The sequence below is a fragment of the Xyrauchen texanus genome, chromosome 13, assembly GCF_025860055.1.
Source record: "Xyrauchen texanus isolate HMW12.3.18 chromosome 13, RBS_HiC_50CHRs, whole genome shotgun sequence".
NCBI lineage: Eukaryota > Metazoa > Chordata > Actinopteri > Cypriniformes > Catostomidae > Xyrauchen > Xyrauchen texanus.
In genome coordinates, this window is record NC_068288.1 from 34,959,676 (window position 1) to 34,978,709 (window position 19,034).

General features: G+C 39.7%; 1 protein-coding gene across 4 annotated transcripts in view; it reads left to right on the plus strand.

Annotated features, from left to right (window-relative positions):
• The first annotated feature begins 4,888 nt into the window (after positions 1-4,888).
• Positions 4,889-19,034, plus strand: part of srgap3 (SLIT-ROBO Rho GTPase activating protein 3) — a 122,205-nt gene continuing 108,059 nt past the window's right edge. For 3 of the 4 annotated variants that reach the window (XM_052140572.1, XM_052140574.1, XM_052140576.1), the window contains exon 1: positions 4,889-5,396. In XM_052140572.1, the coding sequence (XP_051996532.1) occupies positions 5,330-5,396 (67 nt within the window). In that variant the 5' untranslated portion in view covers positions 4,889-5,329. Of the gene's footprint in view, positions 5,397-6,329; positions 6,442-19,034 lie in introns of those variants that run through there. The other variant, XM_052140575.1, reaches the window with a different exon arrangement.

Here is a 19,034-nt window from a genome sequence, read left to right on the forward strand (position 1 = left end):
GCAAATGTATGATGACCAGAACTTTGAAGGCTAAAAAACATATAACTGTAACAAAATCCATTCGACTCCAGTGGTTAAATCCATGTCTTCAGAAACAATATGATAGGTGTGGGTGAGAAACAGATCAATATATCTACAATATAAGTCCTTTTTCATTTTCATTTATAAATTCTCTTCCCTGCCCAGTAGGTGGGATTTGCAGAAAGTGTGCAAATTACCGAAAACAAAGGAAGAAGAAAGTGGAGATTTATAGTAAATAAGATCTGTTTCTCCCCCACACTTATACATATTGCTTCTGAAAACATGGATTTAACCACTGGAGTTGTATGGATTTCTTTCATGTTGCCTTTATACACTACCAGTCAAAGATTTAGGGTCACTTACTCATTCTTTACTATTATCCTTAAATGTGAAAAATAATAATAATAAAGTCATCAAAACTATGAAAGAACAGAAATGGATCTATAGGAACTAAATCAAAACTATGTTATTTTTTAGCATCTTCAAATTAGTCACCCTTTGCCTAGGGGACCCCGAGGCTTTCCCAGGCCAGTGTGGAGATGTAATCTCTCCACCTAGTCCTGGGTCTTCCCCGAGACCTCCTTCCAGCCGGACATGCCTGAAACACCTCCCTAATAAGGCGCCCCGGGGGCATCCTTACCAGATGCCCAAACCACCTCAACTGGCTCCTTTCGACGCAAAGGAGCAGCGGCTCTACTCAAGCTCCTCACGGGTGACTGAGCTCCTCACCCTATCTCTAGGGGAGAAGCCCGCCACCCTTCTGAAGAAACCCATTTTGGCAGCTTGTACTCACGACCTAGTTCTTTCGGTCATAACCCAGCCTTCATGACCATAGGTGAGGGTAGGAACAAAAATTGACCGGTAGATCAAGAGCTTTGCCTTCCGGCTCAACTCTCTTTTCGTGACAAAGGTGCGATAGAGCGAGTGCAATACCGCCCCTTGCCCCGATTCTCCAACCAACCTCACGCTCCATTGTCCCATCATTCGTGAATAAGACCCTGAGGTACTTGAGCTCCTTCAATTGGGGCAATACCTCCTTCCCTACCCAGAGTATGCACTCCATCTTTTTCCTGCTGAGAACCATGGCCTCAGATTTAGAGGTGCTAATCCTCATCCCAGCTGCTTCTCACTCGACTGCCAAGCAATCCAGAGAAAGCTGAATGTCATGGACCAATGATGACATGAAGAACACATCATCTGCAAAAAGCAGCGATGAGATCTCCAGCCCACAGATCCGCACCCGTTCCACACCCCGACTATGCCTCGATATCCTGTCCATGAATATCACAAACAGGATTGGTGACAAAGCGCAGCCCTGGTGGAGACCAACCCCCACATGGAACGAACTCGACTTCGTGCCGAGGACCCGGACACAGCTCTCGCTTTGGACGTACAAGTTGGATCGCCCTAAGAAGGGACCACCCTGTACTCCCGCAGCACCTCCCACAGTATTTCCCTGGGGACCCGGTCATACGCCTTCTCCAGATCTACAAAACACATGTAGACTGGATGGGCATACTCCCAGGCCCCCTCCAGGATCCTTGCGAGAGTAAAGATCTTGTCCATCGTTCCATGGCCAGGACGGAACCCGTATTGTTCTTCTTCAATCCGAGGTTTGACAGTCGGCCGAACCCTCCTCTCCAGCACCTCGGAGTAAGCTTTACCAGGGAGGCTGAGAAGTGTGATACCGCTGTAGTTGGCCCCCTCTCTCTGGTCCCCCTTTTTGAAGAGGGGATCCACCACCCTGTTCTGCCACTCCTTGGGCACTGTCCCGGACTTCCACGCAATGTTGAAGAGGCATGTCATCCATAACACCCCCTCCACATCCAGAGCTTTCAGCATTTCTGGTCAGATCTCATCAATCCCTAGGGCTTTGCCACTGTGGAGTTGTTTGACTACCTCAGTGACCTCCCCCAGGGATATTGAATCTGATCCCCCATCAGCCTCTGGCTCTGCTTCTAGCTCTGCTTCAAATAGTGTTGGGATTTAGGAGTTTTTCAAAATGTTCCTTCCACCGCCCAATAACCACCTCGGTTGAGGTCAACAGCATCCCATCTTTGCTGTGTACAGCTTGGATGGTTCCCCGTTTCCCCCTCCTAAGGTGGCAGACAGTTTTCCAGAAGCACTTTGGTGCGGACCGAAAGTCCTTCTCCATGGCTTCTCCAAACTTTTCCCACACCCACTGCTTTGCCTCCCTCACGGCAGAGGTCGCAACCCTTCGGGCCTGTCGCTACCTTGGAACTGCCTCCAGAGACCTCCGGGACAACATATCCCGGAAAGCCTCTTTCTTCTGTCGAACGTCTTCCCTGACCACCATTGTCCACCACGTTGTTCGAGGGTTACCACCCCTTGAGGCACCTAAGACCTCGAGGCCGCAGCTATCCACCGCGGCTTCAGCAATGGAAGCTTTGAACATTTCCCACTCCGGTTCAATGTCCCCAACCTCTGCAGGGATGCCTGAAAAGCTCCGCCGGAGGTGTGAGTTAAAGATCTCACAGACAGGGACCTCCTCCAAATGTTCCCAGTTCACCTGCACTACTCGCTTGGGCTTCCCAGGTCTGTCCAGAGTCTTTCCCCACCCCCTGACCCAACTCACCACCAGGTGGTGATCGGTTGACAGCTCCGCCCCTCTCTTCACCCGAGTGTCCCAAAATATGGCTTCAGACATATCATGGCATATGACACGATTACAAAATCGATCATCGACCACTTATGAGCATCCTTATGTTCGAACATGGTGATTGTTAGAGATAATCCATGACTGCCACAGAAGTCTAACAACAAACAGCCACTGTTCCTCCCAATCACGCCTCTACAGGTGTCCCTGTCATTTCTCATGTGTGCGTTGAAGTCACCCAGCATCACTATGGAGTCCCCTACTGGGGCGCTATTCAGGACTCCATTCAGGGTCTCCAAGAAGGCTGAATACTCCGAACTGCTGTTCGGTGCATATGCACAGACAACAGTCAGAGTTTTCCCCTCCACAACCCGTAGGCGTAGGGAGGCGACCCTTTCATCCACTGGTGTAAACACCAACGCAGCGGTGCTCAGCCGGGGACTCGTTAATATCCCCACAACCGCCCATCGCCTCACACCCTGGGCAACTCCAGAGAAGTATAGAGTCCATCTCCTATCCAGGAGTATGGACCCAGAGCCAAGACTGTGCATCGAAGTAAACCCCACCAGACTTTTTTTTTTTTTAAATATAATTTTTGTTTTGTAATTATATAAATTAAAATGTTGGCACAATTATATTTTTGTCTACAAAACTAATTTCAAACATTTAAGCATATGCATTCAGATCAAAAGGTTTTTAAGGTCATGAGAAACATTTCAATCAAGTGACCCCAAACGTTTGAACGGCAGTGTATGCCTTATAGTCCTTCAAAGTTCACACCTCTATTCACTTGCATTGATTGGACCTACAGAGCTGAGATAATGTTCTAAAAATCATAGTTTGTGTTCTGCAGAAGAGAGGAAGTCATACACACCTGGGATGATATGACGGTCAGTAAATGATGAGAGAATTTTCATTTTAGGGTGAACTATCCCTTTAGGTCTTTTACAGGAATGTTTGGCTGTAGTGAAATAAATTATATAATTTAATATTAATTATAATGTTATTAAACCAAAGCATATCATGATCTTCTTTAAATGTAATTTAAAAAGCAGAGAACATAGCATTATTTATTTGCATGATCAAACTACTCACTTTCAGGCTGATTTGAACAGGGTTAACACCCTTATTGACCATTTATTTTTTCCCCATTACTTTTTCACAACCTTTCTTTTCAGGCAAATGTAATTACTGGATACAAATGTTTAAATGTATCTTAAAAATGTGTAAATTAGACCAATTTGTTCAATGTTTTGTCAAATTCATTGAAAATTAAACTGACACATCATGCATCACTATGGTTCTCCTGCAAGTTTTACTCTGCACAATAGCAATATCAAGGAAAAAATATATAATATTCACTATAGTAGTTTCCATGACTTTTGATTTTGCTTTAATTTTCAAGACTTTTACAGCCCTGAAAAAAACAAATCCTGATATTGCAGTGGCAAATTGCAGGTTTACCCTGACTGTGGTCTATTTAAATATCTAATTCATTGCAGTGTTGTAAACTTACTCTAATCCTGCATTATAAAGTCATTATTTGTTTTTTGTTTTGGTATTTATTATCAACTGTGGAAGTGTTTCATTTATTGACCTGTGCACAAGTGGTTGTGCTAAGTGTTGGTCATCACAGCCAATTCACGTATAAGGCTATGGACTTAAGGACCAAAATCAAACACCCTCATACTTATGATGGAAACTGAAACATTCAGCTTAATAGACTATCTTATGCGAATGACACTGTTTTCGAAACGGTGTGTGTGTGTGTGTGTGTGTGTGTGTGTGTGTGTGTGTGTGTGTGTGTGTGTGTGTGTGTGTGTGTGTGTGAGCGTGTATTTATCACTTTGTGGGGACCAAATGTCCCCATAAGGATAGTAAAACCCGAAATTTTTGACCTTGTGGGGACATTTTGTCGGTCCCCATGAGGAAAACAGCTTATAAATCATACTAAATTATGTTTTTTGAAAATGTAAAAATGCAGAAAGTTTTCTGTGAGGGTTAGGTTTAGGGGTAGGGTTAGGTTTAGGGGATAGAATATAAAGTTTGTACAGTATAAAAACCATTATGTCTATGGAAAGTCCCCATAAAACATGGAAACCAAACATCTGTGTGTGTGTGTGTGCTCTGGGAGGGGTGCATATAGAACGGATTGGATTGGTTGAAGGAGTGAATTCTATAATAGGAGGAGTCACATACGACGCTCGGGCGCAATTCTGATTCTGTTCTTCGGTCTGCCGTTGAGATTTTAATGCACAGAGTCACAATCAAGCACCGATTATGCCACTGCAACTCTTCCTTTAAGAACATGCGGACCTAGGGCTAATATAAGATGCAAAGCCTCCTCGTACATACAGAACCATCTTCTTGTAGGCAGGAATTTTGTTTTCTTCAGTCACTTTAAATGGCACATCTTGACCAAGGAGGAGCAGCAGCAGCCTCTGCCCGAGTGTAGCAGCTCTTTAAAACGCAAAGGGATTTGATCTGAGAAAGAGCAGGTGATGCCCTTTTGCAGGGGTGAGGTTATTTCAAACGGGGAAAGTGTTAGGATTATGCTGATGTAAACTGAGGGACACTACTGACAGAAAGAGGTGAAGAGAAGGGGGAAACAAACGGCAAACTGTGACACTCAGGAGCTCTCGCGCAAGGCGCAAACATATCACTGGATTCTACATTGATACCTCAAGAAAAATGTCATCTCAGACGAAGATAAAGAAGGACAAGGAGATAATTGCGGAGTATGAAACGCAAGTGAAAGGTATGTGAGCGCTTTACTCTGAGGAGTTTAAAAAATATATAATTTCGGTTGGCCTATAGGTAGAAACTTGCGTTTACATTGATCTGATGCACAACCTCCCAAAAATAGCCAAGCGCGATTGAGCGCATAAAGCCGTTTGTAACCTGCAACAATGCCCATGCAACACTGCACTGGTCTGATTTTTGTGTAATCGATACACTGAACCTAACTCTGTCAATTTTTACCACACTGTTTGACTTCAATTGTTTGTTCGGTCAAAGTTACGGTGCATTTTTTGGGAGGGATGCCGTTGCTGCTTTGTAGCAATCTGGCCCTTAGGGGCCGTTCTCACCGAATGCATTTTTGAGTCGGAACGCGTTGTTTTTCTGTTGTATGTAATGTACACACGGGCGAGACGGATGGTCGTTGCGCCGCGTTTTTAGACGCCGTGTTAAATGGCATAGAACTTAAAAACGTTAAAAACGCGTCTCGGGACACTGGTCTCTTTTTATTTATTTTTAGTTTGAGCACAATGACGCGTTCTCCGTGAACGCCCCCTTGCTCATTAAAAATGTATCAATACAATAACAACAAAGATAGTAATTTTGATTTAGTTGACATGGGGTTTCGTGCAATCTCATAACCACAGGAACGTTTTTTTATTGACAAATATATTTTACTGCACTAACTCATGGTCCACTGCGCACGAATTCCCGCTATTAATAGTTTTAAAAAGAAATTTGTGTAGGCTATTATTAGAATATTGTGTATTAGAGGAAAAGGAGTAGGTGGTGAGGCTTTTGTTGCTGGGTAGAATGGTGTATTGTAATGTTCACCCTCTCTGTACGGATGGGTGGAACTTCAAGCGACCAGCGATCTTCCCCTTTGTTTACAATTTTCCCGACCACTTTAACTGACCAAACATCAGTCAGAAAACAGGGGAAATGCAGATAGAGCATCTCTAACATCAGCAAATGAAGGACAGCACATCGCTGTGTCTGCAGCGTCTGTCTAAGGGACACATTTTAATAAAGTATGAATGCTTGGATCTTGTTGACGTTAAAAGGTAAGCAATAAGACAAAATGCACAGATGTTATATATTGGTTTCCCCCTCAGTGAACATGACTGCTTCAATGTATGTTTTCCCAAATGTGTCCATTCACAAAGCATGTTTATAGCTTCAATGTCTATGTGTAGTGTACTCTGTTTTGTCTTAGCCTGTCAATGTTTAGAAACCAATTAGGGACAGTATGGTCTAAAAGGGCATTGCAGAAGCAGTTCATTGATTGGCCAGCCCACAAATGATGAAGTGAAGGTTCACCATAATAGGCGTGTCACTAAAAGGATATAATAAATGGTAAATTCCAGAGAAAGGCAGACTAATAACTGGTATTCTTTAGTCATTAACTATTAATGGTTAATATTATTGACCCTTTTCTGGTACCATCCATTAAGAAATTATTTGAGTTTACAGAAGAGCTGGATTTGGGAGATGATCTGCTAAGATGATCCATTTACAGTGACATTTGCAATTCAGTTGAAGTCAGATTTTTTTTCTGTTAAATTTGACTTCGTTAAAGGGATGGTCCACCCTTACGTGAAATTTATGTCATAATTTACTCGCCCCCATGTAGTTTCAAACCCATATTCAATCTTTGAAGCACAAAAAGTCAGACATTCACTAACATTTTACTTAACAACTTTGTGTCCCACTGATGAAATAACGTCCTACATGTTTGGAACAACATTATGTTATTTTTAATGTTAAATGTTATTTTTGGGTGAGCTATCCCTTTAAATTGTAACTTTTTAAAGGTGCACTCAGTAAGTTTTTTGCTAAGTAAAAAGGTTTTGCACAAAGACACGAATACCATTTTTTTTATTTTTTTTTTTTAAATATGTCATATGTACACACACATTAGAGGAAGACTCATATCAATATATCAGTAACACAATAAAAGTTGGTTAATTTTAGATGGAGCGTGTCGCTGCCTCATGGGCTCAGCCATGTTGACAGCACATGACAACCTGTGTCATGCATCTGACTGAGTTACTACCACTAGTAATGACAATACTATTTTAACTTTATATATTGCTTTCAGCCAATGTTTAAACATAAAAACACATATAAACAAAATAAGCAAACCAAACAATAAAACAACAAACACAATATACTTACTACAGAAAACAACGCAGTATAGTCCAGAGTGATGGCATTGATAAGCAGGAGTGTGCTCCACCAGACAGAATGAGTGCAAGTGGAAAGATAAAATGTTCAAACAAGAGGTCCTACTGTGGAAATGAAACAAACTACTATGACCTGCAGCTCTCACATGTGCAGATCAGGATAAATAGCGCAACATCAAACGGCAAGCACAAGAAGGTTTTCAGACGACAGAACTCTTGAGTCAGGGCTGACCAGTCACAGTCCAGCATGCAACAGTGCGTGAAAATCTGTTAGGATTGAATCCAAGAATGTCCATAATAGGGATGTGTGTACAATGAGACGGAGAAAAATACAAGCTAAAAGTAACCAAACAGAAGAGAAACAAACATCTTCTGTGTGCAGTACTTGGTAAACAAACATCCAGTATCCAGAACAATGGGTGTCAGTATAAAGTCCAAAACCACAAATACTGGGACCGATGGGATGAGTAAGAGTGTGCTAAAAATGTACTGAGTGCACATTTTAACCTGCAAGGATTAAATGTAATGTAATGTGATGCACATTGAGACTTCGGCAGGATTTTCTAAGACTGTTTCTCATCTCAAGGATTCCTTTATACTAAAGCGATGAGCAAATGTCTCTTATGTGATGCTCGCTTGAGTAGCTTTTGTTAAAATAGAGTCTTTGGCCTCATTATTTGAGGAGGCCACATGTCTCTCAAGCATAGAGTCCCATACTTTGATTTGCATAACTGTTGTGATCTATAATACTGGCACTTTCTTCTTGAACAAATGCCAATAACATTAAAATGTGGACCAGCCCTCCCTCAGCTTCAATGAAATGGCTCTCTCCAAATATTTAAGGTTATGCCAAAAATGTATGCAATACAACCAGACTTGCTTGCATTAGGATTAAAGGGATAGTTTGCCGAAAACTGAAAATTCTGTCATCATTTATGGAGCCTCATATTGTTCCAAACCATTTTGACTTACTTTATTCTGTGGAATACAGAAGGAAATATCATAATCGTAGCACTGTCTGGAACCTCTTTGTGACCGAGAGTTGCTGTGAACCCCAGAGAACAGCAGTCAAATAAAACATGTTAAGTGAAGATCCAGAGACGTGAACTCGTGAAAGGCTGCATATATAATCATCATAGAACATGTCACCTACATAATGTACGAAAAGGAGGATGGGAAAGAACCTAAAAATGCTCAACTTTTAAAAATGCTGTGAATAAGTGATGAGAATGAATTATAGAAGCATGAACATAAAGAAAAAGATAATGAGAGAGAGAGAGAGAGAGAGAGAGAGAGAGAGCAAGAGAGGCAGAATAGGGTTAAGAAACAAGAGTATCTTGGTGTTACAAAAAAAAAAGTTTATTGACAAGATTCATAATTTTGAACATTCTTCACTTTAACAGACCTCTCTTAAAATTCTAAGACTGAAGGCGAAAGTATACTTGGCGTCTCTGCGTTGCTGATCACTCCACGCACCGTATGCATGACGTACATTTAATCATAATCCAGTCTGTGCAGCTTGACCGTGCCCGGCCAGATTTTCTTGACTCATGTCATTGTCTGCACATCGACTCTACTAAAAGAGTATCACAAAGTAGTTGTAGTGGGCATGTGTCAAACTGGTTTGTATTCGCTCACAGTCAGAGTATACTCACAAAGGCCGTCGACCAGACGTGAGTTGATCCGGAACATGCAAAAACGAAGTATACATGGCCCTTCAGAAATGAGAACAAATGACTGAGGTAGTTATGGTAAATAATAGGGCTGGGTGTTGATACTGATGTCCCGATTCTCGATACCGATTTGAAATCAATATCGATTCAGATGGGTATATTTCAGTTTTATATTTATATTTTAATAGTTTCATTTAATTGTTAGTTTTTCATCATATTAGTGACATTTTGGCTTTATAAAAATGAACAAATCCAAGTATTCAATCAATAAATAAGATATTATATTTCATATATTATTTTGTTAGTTTGTTTGTTACATTTTATTGTGTTATTGCACAATAATTTGGTTTTAATAATTGGTTTTAACACGTTCAACAAATTAATGTAAATACTTGTAAATAGTACATTGATTTGTTGAACACGTGTTAAAACCGGTACTGCCTCTTTAACAAAACTGGTATTTCTGTAAAGAGTGTATGTAGATGAGCACGTTAACTAGCACATGTTAACGAGAGAGTGGCTTTACATCATCTCAGCTATGCGTGATTAAAATTAAATATTTATTTTTTGTTGATTTTGATCAACAACTGACTGTAGAGGACAGAAAGGGTATTAAAGGAATAGTTCACCCAAAAAGAAAAATTATCTCGTTCACTTACCCTGATGCCATCCCAAATGTGTATCTTCAGCAGAACACATATAAAGATTTTTAGAAGAAGATAAAGCTTTGTCAGGTCCTTATAATGCAAGGGAACGGGTACCAGCACATTTAGGCATTATAAAAGTAATCCACTCGACTCATCGATCAGTCTTCTGAAGCAAATCGATACATTTGTGTAAAAATAAATCGACAATTAAAACGTTATTAACTTTTAGAAAGAGCTTCCTGCTAGCAGTTGACGCATCATGTAGCTGTCGTGTGATGTAAGCATGTCGGCGAGTTCACGCGAGACCTTTGCCGCTTATTTACAACAGAATAACGAACGTCACGCAAGAGTTCGGCCATATCAAACAGCATCAGAGCCCTGGAAGGAAGCACTGATTTAAAGTTAATTTTTAATTTAATACGTTTTAATTATTGACTTCTGACAGAAATCCATCGATTCACATCAGAAGACATTAATTGATCGACCAGAGTCGGGTGGATTAATTTTATGCTGCCTAAATGTGACTTTTGGACCTTCAAAGTGCTGGCACCCGTTTACTTCCATTATAAGGACCTGACAGCTCTATCTTCTTCTAAAAGTCTTTATTTGTGTTCTGCTGAAGAACTGGGATGATCTGGGATGGCATCAAGTGAATAATGGGAAATTTTTCATTCTTTTAAAAGAGACATTATTCAAAGATAAATGTGTCGCTTGGATCTCATATTTGAACACACATTACATTCAGTGAAAGGACCTCAATGCTGAGTACTCCACCCCTGTACTACTCAATTACTGGTGAGTGAAATATGAACATTTACTGGCCAGTTGCCAAATATATTCATTATATTGCATGGTGTGACATTTGGTTGCAAATGCGAGCGATTTCCTCTCAAGAAACGAATATTTGGGTGAACTATTCCTTTAAAGAGCCTTGTCACCTTAGAGTAAAGCAGCTAAAGTAGTTCCTTAAAGTAAAATGATTTTCTTCTGTCTATGGCACTTTTTGAAATGCTTAGGTGAACCCAGGTCTAAGGTATTACGGATTCGTATTGTGATCTCATTCTGTCTGGATGAGTGCGATAATTAGATTATCGAATACAGTACATGTAAATGTCACATTTAGCCTATTTGCATTTGACCCTCTTCTGTACTCATCTTGACCGCTTGAAAGGCTGCTGTGAATTTTGAAGCATTAATGATGTATTTTGTATGTGGCAGTGGTGTACTGTTGCTGTTTAATTAAGGAAAGGTTCCATGTGGAAGATATGCATGAGCAGGGAGTGGGTAGGTTTATGCTAATTCACGCTCAGCAACTTGTAAGACTTGTTTATCATCCTAACAGGGGAATTCACCAGCATGCATATTATGCTAGTTGTGCACAGGGATTGGTTTACGATGGTTGAGTCTCTTTAGGGCTGTTTATTAGAAAACTGATAATGAAATGCAGATTTAAATGGCTTCTGTCATGGTGCAAGTTATTGCTACTTGGCTTGAGTAGTTGTTGTGGTTACTGGGATGGTGATTACTGGTCTGTTATTCACATGGGAATTGTACTGTTGTGTGCAGTGATAAGGGCCACAATTGGACTGAATATACTTCAATATGACATCATGAAAGAACATTGAAGAGTGAGGTTTGTATATGTGGACCCTGGGTGATTTCAGTTTCCTGTAAAGGAATAGTTCACCCTAAAAATAGGAATTTTCAGTATTTAACCCTTATGAGGTTCCAGACTTAATATTAATGTCTTTCTTCTGCGGAACACTAAAGGAGTTATTTTACAGAATGTCAAAGATGCTATTTCCTATACAACATAAGTGAATGGTGATTTACACTGTCAAGCTCCAAAAGGGACATAAAAGCACTATAAAGGCACTATATTTCAAGTTTTATGAAGCCATTCCATAGTTTGGTATAAAGAACAGGCCATATTGAAGTCATTATTGCTGAAAATCTTTCACTCCCTGTAGGTCTGAAATCTAAATTTCACTTCAGATTGTTGCTCAAAGAGAGTGTTTTTTAAACTTTTTAATTACAAGGACCCCATAGGTTATGATCTCCTTCCTGAAATATAAAAGCAACTGTACAGTATGTTTTCATGTATACAGACTCTTTCATACTGTGTGAGAAAAATCGTGAACCTGATTTTATTAACAGGTTGTTTGCTAAATGAAATAATGGCTTTTAAATTACTACTGTACTGAAGCCAAAACAAATTAAGATATTTTTATTAATAATGAGAATTTTATCTGAAATTATTTTATTTGTATTGAATTGACAGTGAAACTTTGCCTGCTCAAATGTTTTTAGATTTATGTTACATGTAAATACCCCAATTTGAAAACCACTACTGAAAACCACTCCTCTAAGACAAGTCAATCGCCATTGGTTCTCACATGTTTAGTGACCAATCACAAGGGTTACATTTATGCAAGCTAATTTTTTGGAGCTTAACAGCCCATGGTTACTGTTTACTTTCATTGTATGGAAAAGAGTCGATTTGGAACAATAGGGTTATGATCCTATCAGTTTTGGCATTTAATGACACTCAGTTGTAAACCAACAAATCTGCTATGTTTGGAAAAATAATCAATAATCTTTGAAGAGCTGGGTAGCACCAACAATGGCACGAACCGATACGCATCACGATACAGAGGCCACAATAGGATACATATCGCAATACATGTTAATTTTGAACTGAATTTCTCCCGAGCTTAATTTATTTTAAAAATTGTTTATAGTAAACTCAACTGTATAACAGTTTCAGCCAAACCTGTCATTTTGCAACATTCAAAACGCATTAAGGACACATAAGAAAATCAAAATGAATAATTGTGTTACTAAAAAGCCAATTACTTTTATTGGCCCTATTTTTTCTTTTTGTTTTAATGTGTTTAGTGCTACCATTACTATAGTTTTTAATATTATGGCTCAAAACCAAACCCTGTTTTTAAAGTGTGCAACGGGTACAGCAAAGCCCTAGGATTAAATGACTTGAGTCTTAACACAAGTCAAAAACAACTCTTATCCACACACTGTTCTTGTATTCAAATGAAGAGTTGTCTAAGAATAACATAAAACTGTAATTAGTTCATTTAATAGAACTCATATAGGCCATATTATATACAGGCTAATTTACAGGTCTAGAAAGATATATTAACAGGAAGTTAATTGTGAAATGGGATTTAATTTCATGTACAGGCAACAATAAATCTGTACTTTTAAAGCAAGTGTACCAGTTTTTTTACTTTTTTGTTTATTTCTGTGTCTGGGATTTTTATTGTTTATATTCATTTCATGCACTGAAAGAGTATGGGGTGTGCACTAGTGTGGTGTCTATAAAACAGGTTTAACTTGATGTCTTTTGAAGCCTGATACATTTAGTTGTGTGGTCACCTCTGTGAATTACCGGTTACCCGCTTTACTGAGAAAACAAAATGAAAGATTCATGATACTCATCTGTCAACATTCCCAGGTCTTATCTTATCAAGTGTTAGATTCTTTCTAAAGTAGAAACAGCATATGATTGAATAAACCACATTCTGCTGTGACTGAAACCCAGCTTTTTTATATTGTAGAATAATAATACAAGTGGGAAAAATCTGTGTCTGAGTGTGATTTTTGTTTTTCACTTTAATTTCTTACTTTTATCATATGAGACCTGTGAGTTGGTTTACCTGCTTTAAATCTAGGTTATGGACCCCGTTTGACCATACATCACACAGCAGAAATTTAAATGACAGGTTAATGTGGTACAGGCCGAGTGGCCAGTGGTGATTCATGGTCTAACCACACACAAACACACACTCAAAAGAACGCATCATTCAGTAGCTGCATGGTGCAGGACTGTTTCATAGAATGCCCTTCCAATTCACTCTAAGTGCGGGCAGACAGTGGCTATTGCCATAGCAACTACTGTTCAATCAAAGTCCTTTTGCATGAATGTCCGTTCGACAAAACCATCTCCTGCCAAGTACTCCCTCTTCTAGTCTTGGATGTACAGAATTTGTTCTTAAAATATGTCAGTGATTATGGCGAATCTCTGTCCCAAATCCAGATATAGCTTTACATAAAGTCGAGTTATGGACTAGAAAATTGTGCTTTTATATTCTACAATCGGAACAACCATCTATATCGAGCAATTTTGCAGTTTGGCAACTAAAAGAAAGGTAATTTGGATATGTTTTAGGAGCTACTAGTTCTCTTTAGTGAATTTTTTCACTAAGAACCCATGAAATTGCTTGACAAGTGCAGATCTCTGTCTGTTTGTTTATCTATTTCTTATTTAAAAAAAAAAAGTTGTGCTGGGACATATTGGTTTTTGTTTCGCTTTTGTTGCCATTGCTGTTGTCAGACATTGGTGGACTGTCAGTCCATGAAATTCCAAGCAGGAGATCAGGGTCTTGTAAACTGTCAGGTGATTGCTGCTCGCTGGATCTGCATGAGCACGTGGGAGCTACTTCAAAGTAAAAGCGCTTCACGAGTGCTATAAGTAAATTTCATATTCACTGTGCACTGTATTTACAATTAGTTTGATTCAGTATTTTGTGAGAAAATGCAATTTGCTAATGAGCACATGCCATCCATGGCTGCTGGACTACTGTGTGCACTGTTATTTCCTTCTTAATATATTAACTATTTATTTATGTGAAAATAAATTACTTAAATTGGATGACTAAACAGGAATCAGAAGAAACTACTATCTACCATTTAAATAAAAAAAACAATCTTTTTTTTAAATATTATTTTTTACAAAGTTAAATGTTTTGTGTGAAATATAGTGCTAAAGATGAGTTTTTCAATTTTAGTAATTTTATGTGCATGTTATTTACTATATTGAATTGTGATATATCGACCACTACAACAGACATGGACTAAAACCATAAAAATCCAAATTTAATTTCGTGGGATCTTTAAGTTTGGATACCTGCTGTTTTATTTTGGACTTTTATATTTATTTTAGGTATTAATAACTTTTTTTTTTTAAGTCGTTTTTTTTTAGACATTTAAAAGGGATAGTTCACCCAAAAATTCTCTCATCATTTACTCAACCATATGCCATCCCAGAGTGTAAGACTTTCTTCTGCAGAACACACATGATGATTTTTAGAAGAATAATTCAGCTCTGTAAGTTCATACAATGCAAATGAATGGGTGCCAAAATTTTTACACTCCAAAAAGCACATAAAGGTATTATGAAAGTTATCCAAATTACCCGTGTTTTAATCTATATTTATAAAAGTGATATGATATTATTGAGAAACAGATCAAGTTTAGTCTTTTTTTGCTTAATTCTCCCTGCCCAGTAGGGGGCGGTATGCATGCAGAATGTGAATCACCAAAAACACTAGAAGAAGAATGTGAAAGTTGTCTGTTTCTCACCCACACCTATCATGTCGCTTCTGAAGATATTGATTTATGAATTACTTTTATGCTGACTTGTGATTTTTGGAGCTTCAAAGTTCTGGCAACCATTCACTTGTGAATTGAACAAAAAGAGTTCAGTAATTCTTCTAAAAAAATCTTAATTTGAGTTCGGCAGATGAAAAAGTCAGGGTGAGTAAATGATGATAGAATTTTCATTTACATTTTTGGGTGAACAATTACTTTAAGGGATTCAATTTTGACTTCTTCAGGCCAAACACTAATACGTTTTTGTTTACAATAATGCCTCTCATCCATACTAGAATGGTTTTCCTCACTGAAAATGGAGACTTTCGAAAACAGAGTACTTTGGAAAACTATGACACTAGGAAACTGAAAATGATCAATCGAACGAACGATGTGGACATGGCATCATAGAACAATGCCCTGAAAGTGGCTGTGGCCTTGAGTCGTGAGTTGATTGCTTAGTTTCCTATTAGTAAATGGTTTTAGGGCCCAGCAGAGGAGTACCAGGGCCTAAGGCCCCACAAGGGCCAGGAGGATGTGCTCCTGACTTCTGTCCAAGCTGTTCAGCTGCCACAAAGCTTTATTTGCATTTAAATAGAGAGGCTCCAAATAGAAAAGGAGCTGGATATGTAGAATTTTAGTCTTTGCCCTCATCCAGAAGAGAGAGGGATGGGGAGGGAGAGAGAGAGAGAGAACCATTTCCTGCTTGTCCTCTCTGTTTTTGAGTCTTGTCATAATCAGTGTGTGATGGGTCAGGTCTTGGAAGCAAGGGCTTTCCATTGCTTTTTCAGCCAGGGCAGTTCACCCCAAAGTCCTCCTGTTACATCCCAGGAAAGGATGGTATTTTACAGGGGGTTAATTTTGCTGTTGAAATTTCCCAGTCATTTTGAATTTGGATGGCTGATTGGAACTGATTGGATCTTTTTTTCATAATAGGATTAATAAAGACCAAGCCTAATCAGAAGAAACTCATAAACAAGTATTTTGGGGGCTGTTCACACTGTGCTGTTTTTTTAAAATAAATTTATTCTATGTAACAATGGGCTAGATGGACAGTTTTGACTGTTGTGATGTGCCTTGTGTTTTTTTCTCCTCTCATGCCATAAACAAAATGTTTTTAAGCCATCGTGACATGTTAAATGAAGTCACAGGACACTTGCATTCTGTTCCATTCCGTTGTGCTGAATCAAGCTGATTTTTTATGCCAGAACATCACTGATGTTCCCTTTCTGGTCATATGGGATCAGTCACATGGTATGGTCTGAGCTTGTGTATTTATGTGCTTGAAAATGGTTTGTCTTGAGCTCTCCCTCTGTCATTTTTCATGAGTTTCCTCCTCTGTGATCTGATTTAAGGGGAGAGCAGGTGGTTTGTGTTTTTGGCAGGGGTCCTTGGCGCTAGGCAGTGTTTTAAAACCTCAGCCATGGCTGGGGCTCAGGATCTCCTTTTTATCACTCTGCTCACAGGGAGTATACAATTTTGAATGACAAATATATGTATACCTATATATTTACATAAGCTGTTTAAATAGGTTATAAATATCTGCCATAGTCTTTTGGACTTTTGATAATGTCTGGCGCATTTTCCAGCTTAGTTTGGCCAAGAACTGCCAACTGGCAAAAACCTTAGACTGGAAGACAGTCTGACCAACATGTAAAGCGGCCAGTCACATTTTTGTTTTTATGTGCCATTTAGGGGCAGGCTTACAAAGGATTACAAAGCTCCATATACGTAAAGATGGTTGGGCTAGCCAGTTACAGTTTTGATAATTTATAGCATAGCTTTATTGTGAAGACTTGATAAATAATCATTGTTGCCAGTATTTTGATGTTGTTAATAAACCTTTTACTTGTTCACAAGTATAATTATTAAAACTGAATAAAACAATTTTTCGTTAAACAGAAACTGACAGGTACATTTCTGTCATGCCAAGGGCTGTGTTTTCACACCTGTATGCTTCCAATGCTTTGTTGTTTTTCCTGTGTCAAAACACATTCACAGTTTTACCAGCATGCTCCTTGCAATGCGGAAGTTGCATAGACTACTTTGTTCTGACATACCAAATTTTGATTGTTTAAAGGTGCACTAAGATTTTTTGTTTGTTTGTTTTTGTTTCACTGTTCAGTACGAGATTGGTCATGGACTGTTTACTGACAATTATCAGCATGGATGCAGTATCAAGCCATCGTTAAAGTGCCCTATTTGCAGTTGTATTTGTCATCTATGATTAGTTTATTCCACAACTCAAAGTGATAATAGAGGGGGGTTTACAGAAAAAAAAAAAGCGAGATCTTGGGAGCAAATCTTGTCTAGCAAAGTTGCCTGAATCTGCAAACTCTTATCACAGTGAAATAATCCAAGTGGCTTTACAAGTTTAATCACCACAATAAGCTCATGCCTTTTTTTTTTCTCGATCAGTTTACAAGCATATGCCTATTAAGATGCCCAGTGTGAGTGTTGCTGATATGTATCTTAATTATAATGTGACTGATCTCTAGCTTTCATTTAAAGGAGAAATTGAGGGCCGGGTAAACTTTTCAACATTTTGACATCATATTTTGCACACTTTTCAGTGCAACGCAACAAGGTTTGTTTTTTCAGCACAGCAAATGAACACACACAGACACTGCTGCATGCAACTCTCTCTCTCTCTCTCTCTCTCTCTCTCTCTCTCTCTCTCTCTCTCTCTCTCTCTCTCTTCTCCAGCGGTCTGGACTGCCCTTTTATCCCTCTCCTGCTCTGTGCAACACAAAACAGCTCTTGGAGCTAATTTTCCACAGGTGTCCATCCTTGCCCTCCACATCTGTTGCTTGGCCATGCTCCTCATCTCCACATAACCTCATCACCTGACAGAGGGGAAATCCGCAACAGCTATCTATGCCCCCGACCTGTGGACCACCTCGAATTTAAAAGGCTGAAGAACTACATGGATAACGACGAGCGATCCGAGCATTGGCATCCTTTATGCGATGGAGCCTCTGGAGCAGGGGTGTGGTCCAAACAGAGGGTGAAAGCATGCCCCAGATAGTACTGGAGGGTGAGGACCACCCACTTGATGGCCAACTACACCTTCTCAATTGTGATGTTCTTGGTTTCTCTTAGCGACAGCTTATGACTAATGTAAAGCACAGGGCGCTCCTCCCCCTCCACCATCTGGGACAGTACCGCTCCCACCCCCGTCTGATGCGTACGTCTGCAAGATAAAAGGGAAAGTGAAGTCAGTAGAGTGCAATAACGGCATGCTGCAAAGTGCAGCCTTTACACACATGAATGCCTACTGACACTGCTCCATCCACTGGACCTGATCTGGTACCCCTTTTTAGTCAGATCAGTCAGTGGACTGACGGTCGAATATTGGCCACAAATCTGTGATAATAGCCAGCCAGCCCCAGGAATTGTCTTACCTCTTTTTTGGTCTTCAGTCTCAAGCAGGCTGAAATTGCTGTGGTCTTATCAAGAGGCGGGCACAATTGCAGCCCCAAAACTATGCTTTTGTCCTCGAAATCGAATTACCTTAACTACAGGGTAATTTTGATAATCCCTTTGCACACACCTTACCTGAATGGAGGTTTGATTACAACCTGAATCCACCAAGGCTTGGGATGTACCCCCCATAATAGTCTCAGGTATCCGGTACACACCTGCTTGATCGGGGGCGTCCTGAGGCACGTTGGGGATCTGGACCAATGTCTCCACCTCCATCGTGGGGCATCGGCCCTGGAAGTGCCCAGGTTCCCCACAGCTCCAGCAGACCAGCCCA